Source organism: Alligator mississippiensis, chromosome 5 (assembly GCF_030867095.1).
Source record: "Alligator mississippiensis isolate rAllMis1 chromosome 5, rAllMis1, whole genome shotgun sequence".
Classification (NCBI taxonomy): domain Eukaryota; kingdom Metazoa; phylum Chordata; order Crocodylia; family Alligatoridae; genus Alligator; species Alligator mississippiensis.
Genome location: NC_081828.1, coordinates 132174301 through 132193504, shown reverse-complemented (window position 1 = coordinate 132193504; position 19204 = coordinate 132174301). Strand labels below are relative to the sequence as shown.

General features: G+C 39.0%; 1 protein-coding gene across 17 annotated transcripts in view; it reads left to right on the top strand.

Moving 5' to 3' along the window:
- Positions 1–19204, top strand: part of ARPP21 (cAMP regulated phosphoprotein 21) — a 184832-nt gene that overhangs the window by 96889 nt on the left and 68739 nt on the right. For 9 of the 17 annotated variants that reach the window (XR_009462546.1, XM_059728706.1, XM_059728714.1 and 6 more), the window contains 3 exons: positions 1248–1480; positions 10260–10490; positions 17914–18083. Coding sequence is in view for 16 of the 17 variants with exons in the window: in XM_059728706.1 (XP_059584689.1) it covers positions 1248–1480; positions 10260–10490; positions 17914–18083 (634 nt within the window). In the remaining variant the exon portion in view is untranslated. The remainder of the gene's footprint in view (positions 1–1247; positions 1481–10259; positions 10491–17913; positions 18084–19204) is intronic. The other 8 variants (XM_059728717.1, XM_059728716.1, XM_059728710.1 and 5 more) reach the window with 2 other exon arrangements.

Sequence of the window (19204 nt, the reverse complement as noted above, 5' to 3'; positions counted from 1 at the left end):
TGTAAAGACTATTTTCCTTTTAAGCTTTTTTCCCTTTTTTACTTTATTGCATCTGTGCTCTTTTTTCTATGCATTCCCACTGTTTGGGTCTCCCAAGGTTAACAGGTAAATACTACTGATAACATCCATGTAAGACTGATCACAGCCGAGGGATGTGTCAAGCTGAAATCTGGATCTTTGATATTCAGCTTCTTCACCTCCACAGTGACACAACCTGCATGTTCTCTAAATGAAAAGCAGAAGCTGATTTCACCATCCTGTGCTTTTCATTTACGGAAAATGCTGTGAAATGGCAAATGCTACATTAAAAAATAAAAATCTGGCCTGAAACCTTAAAAAATGCAAGTGTTGGCAGCTTTGCTTTGAAAAACATGATTTTTACACAGCTTTACAGGCATTTTTGTTTTTCATTTGGCAGCAGTTTGTAAGCTATTCATAATAAGCCAATTTCTGCTCTCCGACTTCTGCTTGCAGCTCTTAGTGCACTTAATGCTATAACCTGCAAAGTGCTGGGTGCTTCGCAGCTAGTTTGGAATAGGAAATCCTTACACCAAGATACTTACAATTTAAGGCTGAACAGTTAGGGAACAATTTACAGTGATTCACCATAGGCAGCACAAGGCAAACATGTCTTTAAGAGGATCAGAAATGCAGACAAGGTAGCAGTAATGCTGGGAAGTCTTATCCAGAGTAGGCTGTATGGAAGAAGGCCTATTGGTGATTGTGAGGAGTGGACAAAGGGATGGACAAGAGTGGGAGGAACATTAGTGGAGTAGGAACAATATAGAACAAACAACAAGGGAGGATAACAAGTGAAACGTGGAGTTTATGTAGGACTCTGACATTAGAGACAGAAAGTTTAAATGGATGACATAATAGAGATTAAACCCAGGAAGCGGCTTGTAGAGGGATAGGACACATTCAGATCAAACCAAATGGGTATTAGTAGCTTTACATTAATATGGACATATACATAACTGCTGAAGTGCTGTTAGTTCCCTTTTGCATACATATGTTAAGTATTCTGTGGTAAATGTTATATCCATCAAAAGTGTTGCATTATTTGCACACTGACTACATATAATTATAGAGCCACTTTCGTTCTTGTTTAGACTCATGTAAATTCAGAATAGCTCCGTTCACTTCAGTCAGTTTACACCAGTGTTACCCTGCTTCACTCAAGAGCAGAATTTAGCAAGACATTTTTGTTGTTTGTATATATCTTTGTTTGTTTGATGGTTCTCTAGGGGTAACAGAGATAGCACGGGGAAGGCATCTGGCAGTCGGCAAAGCAGCACAGAGAATGAATTGAAATGGACAGACCATCAGAGGCCATGGAGCAGCACAGACTCAGACAGCTCAAATCGCAATTTGAAGCCAGCCATAACAAAGACAGCAAGTTTTGGTGGTATAACTGTTCTGACAAGAGGAGATAGTTCATCAAGTAACAGGAGTACCGGCAAACTGTCTAAAACAGGTAGCTAGTACTGTATTGGATTCGGAGTACTTTTCTTTCAGCTATGAGAAGTGTGTGATTGTTTCTTTGCAGCCACAGTGTATTGTGAATTACAAGTCTGTTATGTTTTTACTGTTCATGCTTTATTTACATACCTGTCTATATAATTCTGTAACTGTGTCTAGATCAGTGACTCTCAACCACTGTGCCACAGCAATATTCATGTTAGGCATGCAAATACCTAAGCTAGGTACAGACATTCAGAAACCCAAGGCGAAATTGATCTAAGTTCCATGGTTTTCTGTAAGCGACATAGTTTAGATTGGTAGTGAACAAAACACACATTCACCATTTGGTTGTGGGGCGGGGAGAACAGGGCATAAAACTTGTTCTGCCATTTTTAAACCAGTCTAGGTGTGCCAAACTTCTGTTCTGTTGCAGTTATAGACTGGTTTCCGATCACTTGTACCCTACTGGTACAGGTGTAATGTCTGTACCCGGCCTTACATGTCATTTACAAGATAAACCCACAGATTTCAAAACAGGAATTCAGGATGTCAAAAACATTCTGACGTGCTGTGATCTTTCTGAGTTCTTTGCAGCAGCAAATTTTCTCTGCTACTTTTCTAAAGTCAAAAAAATAAGTGAAAGCTGGGGGCTTGCATTTTCCAAGAGGTGAGTCTAAAAAAGTTGATAACCGCATGATGCATTCTGCCCCACAAGGGCTTAGATATCTCTGCAAAGTAGATTAATTTAACTGTTTTTCATGGCACAACCAGTTCAGCTTGTGTGGTATATGAAATTACAGTGGACTAAAAAATGATAGTTTCATCAGGTAATGAATACTGCCCTTTTCAATCTTTTTTTCTTTATTGCACAAAAATAGAGCACAGTAAAAGTTGGTCCAGTCAAAAATTTGAACACCTTATTTTTCTCCAATCTTTAGACTTTTGAGGCCATTTGCCTTCCTAGCCCCTGTAGATAGTCTCCAGCCAGGCTACCTGATTGAAATTGAGGTACCACAGGACAACATAATGTAAACTAATGCAATTCTGACTTCTGAAGGGTCCTGAAGTCTCTTAGTTCCTACATATTAGTTCTAATAAAGTTAAATCATGATTTTAAAAAGAAAAAGAAATCCCCTGTTGTTTGCATTATCGTTCCTGGGTAGATTAATATTAGGGTGAGTGACAGTATGGTTCTGAGTAATTCCCAACTATGCCATTAAGTTATTTTCTATTTTTACATAAATGTGTGTAATAAATGATCAGGGCCATCGGACAACTCCATCAGTTTGGATCATTAGATAAATATAGTACAATCCTAGTAGTAATCAATATTTAGCACTTAGTAACTGTCAACTTCAAAGTGCATTGGAGACATTAGTCAATTTAAGCCCAATTTATCAAGCCTTATGCTCCTGAGGTCATACTGGATTCTTTGCTTCTTTTTTTTTCTCCAAACCAAAAACATGATGTAGATCTATCCATTGTGTGAAGCAGTCTGTATTCCAAGATCCTTGGATCTAAGTTCAGTGAGGGTTTTCTGTTACCTTGCCATACTTGCCAACTTTAAAAAAAACACTAGATTAAATCCAACTCTTTTAAAACTTGCTCTTCTCGAAGTTAGCATGGAGCCCCTTGGGACCTGTGACAAAAGAACATACTGCATTTTATAAGTAAATCCCCAGATTCCTTTTAAGTTTTACTTTCCTTGCCCAGGTAAAAGTGCACTGATTTAAGGATAAGTAACTTCAATTATGGCCCTTTGTGGTTATATTTATTTACATAACAAATGTGCTTGAACTTATAAAAACAATATAGCTAAAACTTACCCAAGCATCTTTTAAGATATGCTCCTTATTTTCAACTGGTGCACACAATAAAATGCGGGCCATATTCTCAGCTGATGTAATGTGTCCAACCTCCACTAATTCAAATGGATCTTTGCACAGTCCTACAATCTAACCCAATAATTTGATGAAGAAGCACAGCAGCAGCTTGGTATAATTTGAAGTCTAGTTCTGAATTGATTGCAGTTCCCTGCTGCACTAAATAGAGAGAGACAAAGTGCTTGAACAAAGTCATGGGAATCCAGTTTGGAGTGTTCGGACACATATTAATTGCAAAAGATTTAATAGTTTTAAATAGCCTTTGTAGCACTGAAATCAAGCATATCAAATGATGCACTTACAAAATAATAATAAAAAAAAATCTCTGATGAGCTCTAATAATTGTAAATGTATCTGCACTATATATTCACCAAATCCCAAATCACTTCCAAATGAAAGCTCTTCTAATACATTTAAAACGCTTCAGTAATATTAAAATACCATGTTCTTTGTAGAGTGATTAGATATTGTAAGTGCTTTAAAGCTTTTTAATTTTTTTTATCTAAGTGTTCCAATTTGAAAGCTTGTCAAGGCACAGGAAAGGAGAAAGAAGCTAAATAAAAGAGGTGAAAAAAAAGAGCAAGACTGGATGTCAAAACAAACTCACACTTTCAAAACCAGGACATAAAGTGAAGCTGTCAGTCAGCCTGAGGAATTCAGGGGAAATAAGACTCATAAGAAGAAAAGAGTCTGATGTTATCACTAAAATGATGTGTTATGGTAATAACTCAGCCAAGATTGACCATTCTTTAAAAAAAGAAAAAAAAAGGGGAGGGGGGGGAACAGGACATGCCCTGGTATACTGCTGTCTTCTCCCCAGAATACACTATTTTTGTTCATGTGGCTGTTCCTCACTCCATGCACTCCTTCCATACTGACTAGCAAATGTTTTCTGCATTATAGTAGATGCTGGTCAAACTTTTACACATTAGGTGTAGTTTACACAGCATTTTAAAAAAATGCAACAAGCACCAAAGTTCAAGTTACTGCTGTTGTTCACTAAACATCCAAGTCTTTGATATGTGTTTTATGGAGGTCAGACACAAATGATGCAGTCACCATATTTTCATTTATGTACAAGAGACACAACACCAGGTTGGGATTAGCAGTCAGTCACACAGTGCATAATGGACTAAATGAAAGTACCAGATCAAGATTACAGTAGCTAGTAAACAAAATTCAAAGTAGCTGGTTGTCATCTAGACAGCATCCATTTATTATCTGAAATATCTTTACTGGGGAAAAAAACAGATATTAATGGTGTCTATTAAGGCTCTTAATGTTCTATGTATGTTCATAGATGCCTTGCGAAAGTATGTAAGGCTAGGGACAGACATTCAAAAACACCTGAGCCTGAATTGATTCAGTCTTTGCAGGTTAGTCTAACCTGGCTAGGCTAAATCAGTTTTGTAACCGGACAGGCATCCCAGAAATGCAGGCACATGCCTCAGGTTATAAGCTGGGGGGGTTGGGAGGGGGTGTGCTAGAGCAGCCCTCCCTTCCTTCCATAGCATGCAGCTGAGTGGAGTGTGGCCAGGCTCCCGCAGGAGCTTTGATTAGGCCAGCAGGGAATTGATAACAGTGTTTATCACTCAATTAAGAAAACAACAGAGGGACATTACCAGCTACTTGCTGATTCTGCCTGTTGGTTCAGCACAGACCGTAGCCAGCATGTGGTCTGCTAGCTAATACACAGACACCTCCTCAGCAAGGCAAAGGGGAGGGGGAGTTCCTGCTTAGCAGGGAGTGGTGAGGGGAGTCTCTGGAGCTGCAGCGAGGGAGCACAGGGGAGGGGCCAGCCCTGCTGTGGAGCAGAGAGCCCTGCCCAGCCCAGAGAGCATACTGGGATGCTGGGGGTGTCTGGTTTATCTTAAAGCAGCAAGGAGTCTGGGACAGATATTGTATAAACTGGTTTGAGCCAAATCAGTTACGTCTGATACTATATTCAACCAAGTTTATCTCAAACTGGATTCAGCCATTTTCAAACTGGTTTATGTGTACTGAACATTTGTTCTGTTACAGATTTAAACCCGTTTCTGATCACTTAAAGCGGTTTATGTGTAATGTCTGTCCCTATCCTAAGAGTTCAATAGTAGCAAATCTCTGTGTTTCTTCCTTATATATCCAAACATTCTGTTTCTTATATTAGGATGATGGTGATAATGATAATTAATAACATACAGAAGTCTTTATGAGTAAATCTAAAGAATTATACATAGGATGACAGTATCATTATTCCAGTTTTAGAAAGAAAGAAAATGAGGCACAGTGAAGTGACTAGTATATGGTCACACAGCTGGATTCAAGCAGAACATAGAATGTGATGTTCACCTTACTTGGCCTGCTTTATTGCAAGAAATTAAGAAATTATCAAAGAAGTGATGATTCCATGCTCTTGGAACAAAGTGAGCTGCTTTAAATTCATTGTACCATTCTATTTTTTTTTTTTATTATATTTTTGCTTTTGGTGTTTGCTAAAAATATAAATATACCTATTTTCATTTAAAAGCAGAGTTTATATCTCACAAATATGTTACCTGCTGCATAGATATCTTGAAGCATAATGGATATAGAGAGGTGCATTATTAAAGCAATAAATCAATATTTGGTCAGGGAGGGAGACTTAATAATTTAAAAAATTACTCAGACCACATTCCTGCAATTTATGACATCATCCACATCCCCAGTTACTTTAGACTTTTGTGCTATAATAGATTTTTTTTTCAGTTTGACTATTCATATATATTTATGAGGAAAGATGGCTCTGCATATGGATGCATCTGTCAAGTATGCTCCTATTCAACCCCTATCTATCCTTATGAGGACAAACTGTTTGTCTTAGCAGTATTATTTTCATTTACTATTTATAATAATTTTTATTAATTTAGGTAAGGAAACAAAGTGTGCATTCTGAACATATGTATTGTCAATTTGAAAATGTAAACAATGTACTTTATTTCATCTTTAGTCTAGTTCTTTACAGTACAGTTTTTGTATTACAGTACTGCCTCATAAACCCCAATTCAAATATTTTTTTCCCCTCTCTCTACAAACAGTTGGCCATATTCTGACTGATGATACAAACCTACAGTAATCATTACATTCAGTTGAGTTATACGAAATATATATAAATGTAGTAGAAATTGAAATCTAATCCAGGGGGTTTGGCATTCCTTACTGGTCCTGAAGGGAAACTGTAATCTTAATTACAAGCCTTTAAAAACTCTAACCCTTTTGTTAAAGGATCCTGTAAATTATCATTTAATGCCCTGGTTTTGGAACCAAATTTCTGCTTCTTTATGTTTCCTTCCAGTCAAGTTGATCAGGTAAATATTCCCAATGGCAATCTTGGGAATGTAGGTGCAGGAGCAGTAAATTAAAAGCTACCTGCTTCTACTCACAAGCTACCTACCGACTTGTCACACTGAAACATCATTCTTGTTTCCAGAAGTTTGAGTTGGAGAGGTATCACTTTCATGGGAACCCAGAGCTACAGTGGGAGCCACAGTGGTGATAAAAGCTAGATAAAAAATGAAAAAAAAAAGATAAGAAAGTACAGGTTTTTAAAACTAGAAAATCAGTATTTTTGATTCCGTGAAAATGCATCCAAGATGGAAGTGATTAATGTGTTGCTCCTGTGAAATTTACCCCATAGGGCAAGTAGGGATTGGGTAATTAGATGGGTCAGTTGACTGGAGAGGTCTTTGTCATTGTTTATAAGGATATCCTATGAAGAATGTAGGCAACAGGGAGGAAGAAAACTTGATTAGGATTGTCCAAGAGATGGGCCTCGGAGCACAGAGAGGGGATTAAGCAAAGGGCAAGTTGAACATTAAGTATAGGAAAAAGTCCAGAAGGTCTGTGGCCTAAAAGAGATGGTGGAAATGCCACTGGGTTGATCATTTAAAACCAGGGGCATGAAAAACTTTGAGGGAATTCTTTCCCCAAAAATATCTAGGTGTTTTCTAATTTATTCTTTTATCTCTTGGCCCTTTTTTGAATTTCCATATAATTCTCAGGTACTTACAGGTTCTACTTACAATATAATTCTAGCATCGAAGAACACATCTAAACACATGTTAATAGGTAACTGATGGGAACATCAAGATTTTTATGTCTATTATGAAATAGATATGGCACTCTTAGAACAGTTTAAAACAGGGGCTGACAAACTTTTTGCCACTGCAGGTTGCTGCTTGCAAGCCAGCCCCCTATGCAAATGCCCTGCTCTCTCCCCTGCCCCCCTCCACCCTCCTCAGGCCTCCACCATTATCAGCAGAGGCTGCAAAGTGAATAGACAGCAAAAAGCAGGAACTAGAACCATATGTATGCCTCTTCTGCTGCCCTGGCTGGAGTGTGCTGTGATTCCCTGAGACGTTGTTGGCCAGATCCATTTTCTTCACAGGTTAGACTTACCCTACGAGCTGTAGGTTACTGGCCCTGGTCTAAAAGCATAATGGTGAATTGGCTAGGAGAATTTAACTAGAGGATGGAACAAATTATTTGTAGATGTTGAAAAAAGGGGGATATGTGAACCAACAGAAGACCAGTTTTTTAGATTTCAATAATTTCTGGATGATGGGCAAAACTTTCCATGGCTTGTAAAGTCTTTTAAAGCTCACTAGTTCATATTTTCAGTCTGTATTAGGTGACTTCTTCTTGTGTTGACTGAAATAAACATGAAAGTAGCTACAAACAAATAATTAGCATTTATTCATTAATAAACATGAGTATCAGTGTTTGAATTTAACTCAATATAACAGCACTTAAATATAATGGTAGGGAATAAGCTCTTGTAGTTCTGAGGCAACAAAAATGGATAGTTCTTCTAAGGAATAATATAAACATGATCAAGAGTTGTTAAGTAATAATATAGGAAGGGGACTCAAAACCTGCAGAAAATTGGTCTCTTTCATTCCTTTAAGTTGTTCCATTGAATGAAACATTTCTGTTCTCATAAGGAAGAGCCAATCATTGATGATCCTGAAAGTAAGCTAGTTTCAATAATATCATTTTAACTAAAATGCAGCAGAAATGAGAAATTAAATGCTTGTTCCACAGCTCCTAGCAGCTCTTAATATCAACTTAATTTAGAGGCACTCTTGATTTGTCTCCAACGTTCATAAATTGATAAAGCTAAGACTATTATTACATAAAAGCATCTGAAAAGAAAAAAAAATCCATTACAAAGTTACACTGTTCTTTTACAGCTTTTCCTTCAAAGAACACAAAATGGGCAATTAAAGGAATAACAGTTAGTGGGCCCTACTTAAATTATTATAATAAAAGAATTTCATACTTAACTTCATCCTTCATCCCCAGGGAGAATTCAGATCAATAGGATTTTGATAAGTCAGCTATCACACACAGAAAGTGAGAAAAAAGAAAACACAAAGAATCAATGTTGAAATTAATGCAATACGGCCAGTCAAACATGGAAAATGATATGATAATTACTGTATTTTCCACAGAGAGAAAAATGAATTTCTGCTAAATGTTGTTTTTACATCTAAAAACAGAAAATACCAGAATACTATGCTGAAGTTCCCGAAGGTGCCATCAAGAAATTCATCCATCCAAGCATGTCTCTGCCATTCAAAATTGCCACAGAAATTAATATTATGAAGTAGATAGTTCAATAGTCTTCATAATTTTCCAATGGATGTTTGTACAACATACCATGTAAACCTTTGTTGAAAAAGTAGCAGCTACCACAGTTTCAGAGTGCACACAAACAATTAAAAAATTCTTCTGCATCCTCCACTAGCTTCTTGACTGGTTGATTGGGAAGAGTGTCCTTGGCCCTAGCAACCCAATGGAACTGTGGTTTCTACAGTTGTGTTCAGCTACTATATGTATGTAGAAAATTGCACTAAGCAAGAGGCAGTACAAATGTACCATTTTACACAATGGGGAGTGCTTTACGTAGAAGCCCAGTAAGTACAAACCCCCACAGATTCCAGGTTGTTGCCATTACTTCTTCAGACTCAGAAACACATTTCCTCAAGTCTAATTATCAAAAAGGAAATAGGTCCAAGTTAAGGACAAGATTCAGAAATGATTCAGGGCTATGGAATCCTGCAAGCTGCAAACTGAGGCCCACACTGGAACCAAACTTCTTTTTTTCCTCCCCTTCTTCTCCAGGTCTACATGAGGACACTCAGCAAAAGTAAAGGTGAGTCAACTAATGGTATGAAGTCAATGAACGCATCTAAAGCACATTAAACTTTTGTGTGGAGCATTCTAGTCAGAAGCAGAGTAACCTTAGCTCACTGTAAGTTTATCTGTGAGGACTAAGCTGCCGCTACAGTGATTTAAGGCCATTTTACTTCTGAATGGGAATGTTCACATTGTTTAATGTTTATTTAACAGCTTTATATTGATTTCACACCTTTAATTGATTCACCTGAATTTTCCCAAGTGTTCTTTTTTTCATAAGCATTTGGTACTAGTATTTAAAATTGCAGAACCAGATTTATATTTAGGAAAGAGGTTATGCCATAGTTGATTGCAGGTAATATCTCAGAATGTAGATGTAGTCTGAAGATAGTCAATTGTTTTAAAAACACGTATTCCAGTCCACCATCCGAACCTCACTGAGCTGTTGTTTTAGCACATTCAGGGTGAGGACAGACAATGCAACCCCCCGCATCAGAGTAGCTTCATCCAATCTAGTGGAGAGTGCCCCTTAAAGAAAAAGAGAATAACTATCAATGTAGGTTACTCTGGGTCAGTTTTCATTTATCTGCTTCCATCCTTCCTCGGATAGCAATTTTCTATAGGAGGGCAGAGAGGAAGGCTAGTCATCTAGTAAGTGCTTGCCATCTTTAAAATGGACTATCTTGTGTATGCAGACTCTTAAGGAGAGTAGAGGACTGCGCTTTTTTAACTAAGAGTCTATATCTCATTCAGGTTCAGAGTCTTCCAGCAGCGCTGGCTCCTCAGGATCCCTGTCACGAACACATCAGCCTCTACAAGGTGCATCCATTGTTGCTGGCATGTCAGCAAATTCTTCAGGCAGCGTTTCCTATACAGAGAATGGGATGAGTGGCCAGGTAGCACCAAGCAACACCAGCTATATCATACTTCCACTTGAAGCTGCAGGGATACCTCCTGGTAGTATCCTCCTCAATCCCCACACAGGTCAGTCTGTCATTTCTCCCATCTTCTTCATTACCCTTTAGGGAACCCTACTAAGATCCACCCAAAAAAGTACTGGTAGCTAGAGAAGCACCACCTGCTGAGTGCTTCATTAGGGAGGAGGTAGTTACTTTTATTTGAAAACTAGATTTTGCTAGATGTTTTCACATCTGGGAGCAAGTATATGTTGGCTTCGTATATATTGACATAGCCAATGAGGAACAATAAAGTAATTTCATCACAGGTACAATAAGAAGGGTCTGAACTCTGGCCAAACACTATGGGAGAATGGGAGGGTGGGGGAGGAATGGGGGAGAGGTTCCACTGCTACTGCTGTGGAAGCAATGCAGTGGAGCTGCTTTTGCTGCTGGATGACAGGGGTGGAAGGGCGATTCTGGTGCCCCTCCTAATTTGTCACTCAGGGCTGGTGCCCCACTCACCCAGCCCTAGTTATACTACTGCATTTGATACTGCACTGTTGGAATCTCTATAAAGTTCTGATCCTGCCAGGTGCTGCGGTCTTCTTGTGAGGTGCTGAATCCTTTAGTAGTTTCGAAGGGTGGGAGTGGGAAAGGGTGTCAGGATGCTCAGCATTTCTCGGGAATAAGCCATTGCTCTGATATCTAGAATCAACTGATGTACAATTTCCAAAGCTTTAAAATATAACTAGATAACAGAAGAAGAGAAGTTTTGGATATGGTGTTTGAATCAGCACGCTGGAGTTAGTGTTGTTATCTAAGCCATTTGATTGGCTTACATCTGTATAAGTAAATTGGAAGTTGTAGGTGAAAAGACACTCTTGTATCTTGGTATCCCTAGTCCTGCTTCTAATTGGAACTACACAGAAGTGAAGTAAGCAGATACATGGAATTATGAGCTAAAAAGTTAATGTAAACACCTGCTAACCCCCAAAACAATTCAGTTTGGGTTTGATATTGCAGAAAGGTTAAAAGGATTCTCATTTAAAATAGATCACTTATTATGTTCTCAGATTAGATGTTTAAATAACTTCGTATTACAATATCATATGCAATATATTCTATTAGCACTATAAAAAAGACTTAAGGATCGAAGACTCTGGTGCTACCTCAGTGACTTAGGTCCATTTCAGTGGCAATGATTGAAGTAGTATCTGGCTCTGGAATCTGCATTCCTCTTTTAGCTGAGTTTCATATGAGCATTAAAAAGCTACAAAAGCAATGCATTGACATTTTCTTCTGTACTGGGAGCAGAAGTCTGATATAATTATTCAAAGTTTTATGAAAAACAACATAAGGCTTTCATTTTGGGGAACATTATCTGTAGTGATAGTCACTATTTTCTGGATGTATCCATCTCTTCATGTTAAATAAAAATAGGTTCAATGCCAAAAAATAATATTTATTCATGAGTCCAGCACTAGAAATACCTTTGTAGTCAGGATGAGGGCATGAAATAAGGAAAAAAGGTAAGGACTCTTAACAAGTGCAACAGCTTGAAAAACCCTGTAAAACCAAGTCAATCAGGACTCATAGTAGAGATGATCTCTTTTACTAGACCAACAAGATTTTACAAAAAAACTTCTTTAATTGTAAGCTTTTGGGCACAAACACCCTTCATCAGGCATTGGAGAAAAGATTGTAAAAGTTCTCCTGGGTAGAAATGAAAGTTCATATTTCTTTTCAAAGATTCAAAAGATATCATCTCTACTGCGAGTTCTGATTGCCTTTTCCTCTAGACCAATATGGCTTCAACCTGGATACATAAAACCAAGTGTTCCATAAGCACTTTAGAGGATAATAGCATTTGATTCTAATCAAGATATTTCAGCATATGTAAATGCAGGAAGATATTTTTAAGTTTATATTTAGTGGACTGATTTAATGACTTATTCTTGAACACAAGCGTTTTTTCAAGCTACATCACTTGCGTGTATATTTTCAAACTCTAAGTTTACATACTGGAATTTTGCACTGGAGGCAGGAAAGGAAGGAGTTTGAGTGTTTATGTCAAGAACTGGGGTTTGGAGAGCAATAGAGAGCAAAAACACCATCAGCTTTATTTGTATGTTCTTGGGCAGTTGTGTGGTTAACTGGCAGCTCTGTCCAGCTCTGTGTAAGAGTGCCTCATGTATGTTGAAGGAACATTTTTGTGTGTTCTGTGGTCTGCTTTCAAGAAGCTCTTTTGCACATACTTCAGCATGCACGGGAAGAAGTCCATCCACTGTTCACATGGCTAGATTAGGGAGAGCTACTAATCCTTCCAAACCATGAATAGCAGCTTATATAGCAAGAATTTGGCAAAGATCTGCCACACGTATGACAGCAGAGCTCCTTTGGGAAACCATTCACTATATCTCACGTACAGGTATAGCATCTCTTACTAGCTAACATATGTTCCCGGTATTTAGGGCTTCATTGTATTTGTCACGGGTTTAATGCCTCCAGGTTCCAACACTTGAATGGCATGTCTTCCCACCTTAGCATGCCACTTTCTCTTCAGAGGCATAACTGAGTAGTGTATATATACATGAAAGAGAGAAAGTGAGAGTTCTGTATTTGTTCTATATGTCATTCAAGGAGGATTTTTTTCTGTGTATATATTAGCTCTGCTGCTTGCACACTGGGTACCTGTCCATCATTATAGCTAATGTTTAAGTGTATATATTTAAAAAAGGTAAAAGGAGCAATTCAGTTTGAAGTATCAGGCACTTTTTCAGATTTATAGAATCCCATTCTTTTATGTGCTGGAAATAAAAACTTGACTATAGTGTCTGCTGTTTGTAATGCAAAATAAAATACATAATACAAATTTGTCCTTATATGTGAAGCCACACATCTCTGCATCTTATTACAGTAAAATTGGAAAAGAAATTCCTCAGAAAGAAAGTATGGATATTGCAGGATGTGATCAGGAATTAGTGTGATGGGTACTGTCATAAAAATCTAGATGAGGAGAAGATAATTTAAAGAAAAGAAAAATGAAGCCCTTTTCTCCTTAGTGAATGGATTTTCTTTTCCTGTGTAGCATCACACTTTAGCCCTTTCTTCTCCTCTTGCCGTGTGATTATCTTCAGTACTGTCCCCTCTTTGATTGTAACTGCTTGTCACTTAAAGATTTTATTTCCTATCATACTTTGTAGTCCTAGTGACCATATGACCCCATAACAGCATCCAGAGACCCAGTCATCAGGTTGACACATTGGTTTCTCTCTGGTCAGAAAAATATAAAAACCTCTGGACACCTTTGAACTTTCTCTTAGGTGTGGGCAACCTACCACCTCTATTAAATGCATTTTTTCTGATCCAGAACTTTCCCCAGCTTACCTGCAGAAGTTTTTGTTTTTTGTAGAAAGATAGCAACAGCATTTCTACAGTTCAGTACCATTCAATCTATTTTGTCTACTTTCGGGTCTCTCTTGGTGCCTTCTTTGACTTCATCTTCTTAGTAATTAACATATTTCATGTTGTTTCTTTCTTATGTCTTATAATTTTTCTATTACTAGCCTCCTAACACCCCTTACATCAGGGAAATAATTAATTCCCCAATGTTTGCAGGTGTATCACTTACATTTTTGAAACTCTCGTTTTCATTTCTTGTTGAAAAAATCTTTTCTGGATTCTCTTCTTCATAAATCCCCCTTCTCAAGTCCCTTCTTTATGCTTTTCCTTTTCTGTGCAGCCATCCTTCTTGATTGCAGTGTTGCTTCAGATTCATCTTAAATATCTGTCAGAAATCTCTGAGACTGCTATAGCTATACTCCTAGCTGTCTACTTGTTCTTTGTTTTAGCATTTCTTTACCCACGGACTTCACTGTAGCATTCAACCCAGTAGATGGGCTTTGGTTGTTTGTCATCCCTGTTAGCTCCATCATAAATGCTGACCATTTCTGAATTTAATTTTTCTTGTCTCCACTAACATACAAATAATGTTCCAATTTACCTCCTTCATTCTCCAAGTCTCTTACATTTTTCTTCAGATCTGTAGCTCATTATTTTATGGTGGATGCCTTTTTGTATCAATAGATGATATCTGCAGAGGCTCACGTAGAAGTTTTGTTTGTCATGAGATCGGTCCCCTGAAAGCGTTATGCAGCTATGCCTACATTTTTAAATGTGCACAGCTGCAAAGCACTTTTAATGTGGCCGATCATGTGACAAATTAAACCTCATCAAATGAGGGATCAAATGAAGGCACTTCACTTTGGAATGCCTTTGGGCAGCAGTTGTCAACCTTTTGCACCTTATGTCTCATCAACCATTTTGTCAAAAAAACCTGGTCCCACCATGTTAAAAACAAAACCCCACAAAATTGCACTGTTCAAAATATCTGTTGATTCATCTATTTGAAGTGTAAACAACTGATTTTTTTCAATCTGTCAGTGAGATGAAGTCTCACCTACATGACCCTTGAGTCCCACCAGTGGGACACATCCCACTGGTTGAGAAACACTGCCTTAGGAAACCTGTGTTTCCTAAGATTAATGTGTGGTGTGATTGGGGCTGGGTTGATACAGTCCTTCCCTGCCCCTGGTGCTGTTTGCAGGAGAAATTTGCCCAGCCTGAGCTGGAGGTAGGGCAGGTGGATTGGAGCTCCTCAACCTCGCAGCCCCTCCCGCCCCCCTCCAGCTTCCCTCCCCTCCAGCTCAGGCCAGCAAATGCCAGCCTGCAGTTTCCTTCCCTTCCCTTCCCTTTTCCCCCCTCCCCACTACCTTCCTGATGACAGCCCCAGAGCTGGGAGGGTGAGATGCGGGGGGTGGCTTCTTGGCAGCAGGCCGGCTTCTCAGGCTCCTGCAGATAGGCTCAGTCCCCCTCCCTAACCCAACAGACGAATGTTTGTTGGGTTCGGGGGGGGGGGGGGGACTGTAACTCACGGTATTTTATGTAAAGTGCCATGAGTTAGAGCAGAGGCCTGCACATCTATCAGCACCCCAACTACCACTGCCTTATATCATAGCTGCCCCAGGCACCCAACGGTGTTGTTACTCTGCTGCTTTGGATGGTTTAAGTCTCCAGGCTTGGACGAAAGAAAAAATCATTTACTGCTCTCCAAGCCATTCCACCCTACACATTCACAAGTACCAGCACAAAACCAGCTTCTCTGGTCATGATGACTACCAGGACCTGGCCTACTCTTCTCCCACAATCAGCGTAATCAGCATTTCACCCATTATGAATGAAGTACTTTCCTAGCTGCAGCACTAAGCACCAAACCCAGGAAGTGAACAAATTTTAAAGAGAGCAAGGTACATTCCTGCTTTGCTTTTGACACTGGCTTTCGGTGCCAGACATGAAGAAGGAAGAGGAATACATTGGTGGAGGCAGCTTGAGCAGGCAGTAGGAGAATCAGGAGCTAGTAGGAGATTAACAGGAGAATGGCTGAAGAATGATAGAAAAAATTTCAAATTCATGCCCTGCTTCTATCATGAATCTTGTTTTGCAACACAGAGGTGACCAGCTCTTTATCTCACTACCAGCCCTCTACATCATCCAGTTCGCCTGCATTTCTCTGTCTTAAATTTCCCATTTACTTCCTTCTGTCAGACAGTTCCTACAGTTTGTTTCTCTTAATCCTTTAAATTTTCTATTTCTCTGTCATACACTCCCAATTTTTTAAAATTTGTATTTTCAGCATAAGAAAAAAGAATGAAGAAAAGAACCAAAATCATGTGGAAATTTTACACAGAAGAGAATCAAGGGCAGCATCCAGATGTGCAATGGCGTGCACCTGCAGCAGCACAAATTTGTGCCGCTCCTTTGTGCAGTAGTGCATGCCCCTGCACGTGTGCTTTGTTGCAAGACACTGTCCTGCTTTGGGCAAACTGCCCTTGCCCAGCTCCTCTTGGCTCCCAGCATGCTGGACCACTTGTGGCACAAATGGGGAAGTAGAGAAACTCTGGCCGGCAGCCACCACATCTCCCTGGAGGACCAAACCTCTGTTCCACTGCATGCAATTGTAGCATGTGCCGTGATGCTTTATTTTCTGGGGGACGGGCATTGCTACTGGGAAATCTAATTAGCAAATTTTCCCCCCATGAAGCAAATTTGCAGTGTGGGGCACGTTTTAACATTCCACATGTGTGATTTGTGGCACCACAAAGAGGTTTGTAGTATTGTAAAACAGACATGCCTGCATGTGGGGACGTGGCCATGGGGGTTGGTTTTTTTCTTTGTTTGTTTTGGGGGGTTTTTTTTAGCTGCTTAACAGGTTTCTAAGAATTGGGGGAAAATTGATTTATTGCCTTTGCTATTTAGGTTATGTTCCCCATCCACCAATTAAAACATGAAAAGCAAAAGGTATAAGGACTTTGCTGAACAGGAAATGTCCCAGGGATTCATGAAATGCTCACAAATTGCATATCATGAATCAAATTTTACCCTTAGTGTAAATGAGGACACATGTTGTCTGGTATAGGCCAGCTCTTTCAAGACATTTTTAGAGTTCTGCTCAATAATTTCCAACACCCTCTTCTCCAGTCCCATAGGACATTGTTCTCAAAAGTTCTTCACCTAGCTACTGAGTCGTAGAACAAAAATAATTGTAATAGCTTTTCCCCCATTTGAACTACAGTGTTTGACAAATAGTCTCATGGTTTGTCTGCAAATTGCAGTGGGATAGGACATGCATGGATGTACTCTGCTTAAGTATTTCAGCATTTACTGCTTCGTTGTTGAATAGTTTACAAATAACCATAGTCGTACATTTTGCATAGTCATTATAACTTTCTACTCATTTATGCACTAGAAATAAGTACTGCTGGAACAAATGTGTGTTCTGGCAGATGTTAAGGAGTTAAGAATTTCAACTTTATTTGTGTCATACAGTAGAGTTCAGGCATCTCCATTTTCAGTCACCCATTTAATTGTTTTATGGTGCTGCAGTTCTAATTCATCACCTCAGTCCCATTTTGTGTGTTACCCTATTGTAAACCAAGGATAAAATGCTTTTGGTCTCGCTGTGCCTCCATATTTAGGAATCTTTACCGTGGGTTGAGAATTCAGGGAAATTGAACCTGAAATTTGTGATCAGAATTCAGTAGGCACTATCCAGGATATATTTACAGAACTAGTCATTCTCCTGCTATGTGTAGCATGCAAAGCCTATGGTGCTGATGAGCTGGAACTTGCAGTCATATGAAGATTTTATCTTGGCATTATCACTCATTTTGGATATGATGTATTGAAGTGGCATTTGGCTCTTGGTTAAATCTCCCTGGTGGAAGAAAAATTGTCACCTACACCTTAAATTGCTATTGATGAACATATATTCCCTGGCGCAGCTGCAAAAATAGATAACTGCTGCCTTACACAGAGGCACTAAACACTTTATTGTTGCAGATCAATTAAAGCAAGGGAGAGTGGCCTGTAAATATGTGGGGGTCTTGTTTCTTTTACTGGCTGCTACACTCTGAAAAGCATTCTGCAAATTAATGGTGTTTTTTTTTCAGGCCAACCATTTGTAAACCCTGATGGTACACCTGCAATATACAATCCTCCCAGTGGCCAGCAGCCAATTAGAAGCCAGATCGTTGGACAGTCTCAGCAGCAGCCTTCATCCCAACAGCAACAGCAGGTTCAGCAACCACAGCAGCAAATTGCAAGTCACCTTGTCACACAGGTACGACAACTGTTGAAAGGGGAGAACAAGCTTTCATCAGTGCTGGGATAATTAGGTGCATTTACCTTCCCTGAATAGCTGTACTATACATTTCAAAAAAGCAGCTAAATAAAATATCAGGGTATTGGGATTTTTCCTTTTGAAACAAATGGAGTCTGAGCTATCAAATATTTTCTTGTTGGATAAAGTAGATAAAGATTTTTAAAATAGCCCCCATTTGAGGCAAACTTTCATTTTGGAAATAAGTATTCAATTAGGTGGTATATGTCTAGAGAAACTCCAGATTCCTTTTGAAAAAATTGCCATGCAGGTAAAAGCTATAAGTGGTCTTTTATAGACCAGTCCAATCTGTAATTCTGTAAAGCACTGGGGAAATATTTATTGATGCACATATCTCTATTGATCTTCTGCTGAACATCCTTCTAATATTCAGAGCTTCTAAAATTAAGTTTATTAGCTATTGCAAATTTCACATTTTTATTTACTGTTCAGATTTTCTTTGCATGTGTGTGCATTTGTATGATTAGAAAGAGATGATAGAATTGATAAATTAGCTGCCCACAACTGGTTGGCCATTAGGATCCCTTGCATACTTGCCTGTAAAAATGTCATATGGCAGTTCTCACTGCGTGTCCCCCCACTACACAGTTATGCGTATGCAATGTAACCTTAATAGGAGTTACATGAGTCTCTTTACAGAAAAATAGACTTAGAAAACTTAATCACCATCACTCCTGATGGGCTGGATGCTTAGTTGAATATAGTTTGTGTCCAAATGAGGGCAAGGTTAGAAAACAATGTATTGTGATACAAATTCCATTCTGAGGTGCAGGTCAGTGTAGTAAAAGCCACAGAAGCTGCCTTTTTAGCCCAATAACTGAGAATTTCCTTATAGAAATTTCCCTATGTAACTTCATTGGCCTGAGATATTTTAGTCCCCTAACTTCTACAAAATAGCACTCTGCAGACTTTATGGATCTTGGAGGTTCTGCCACTGTACTCTACTGTGCCTCTGGCCCTTCTCAGTGCTCCAAGTTTTCCTGCAGCCTACAATGAATGGAGCTAGACCACCAGGGAACTGCTTTAGGTTATATTGCTATTGCTATGGGTGGAGGGTCTGA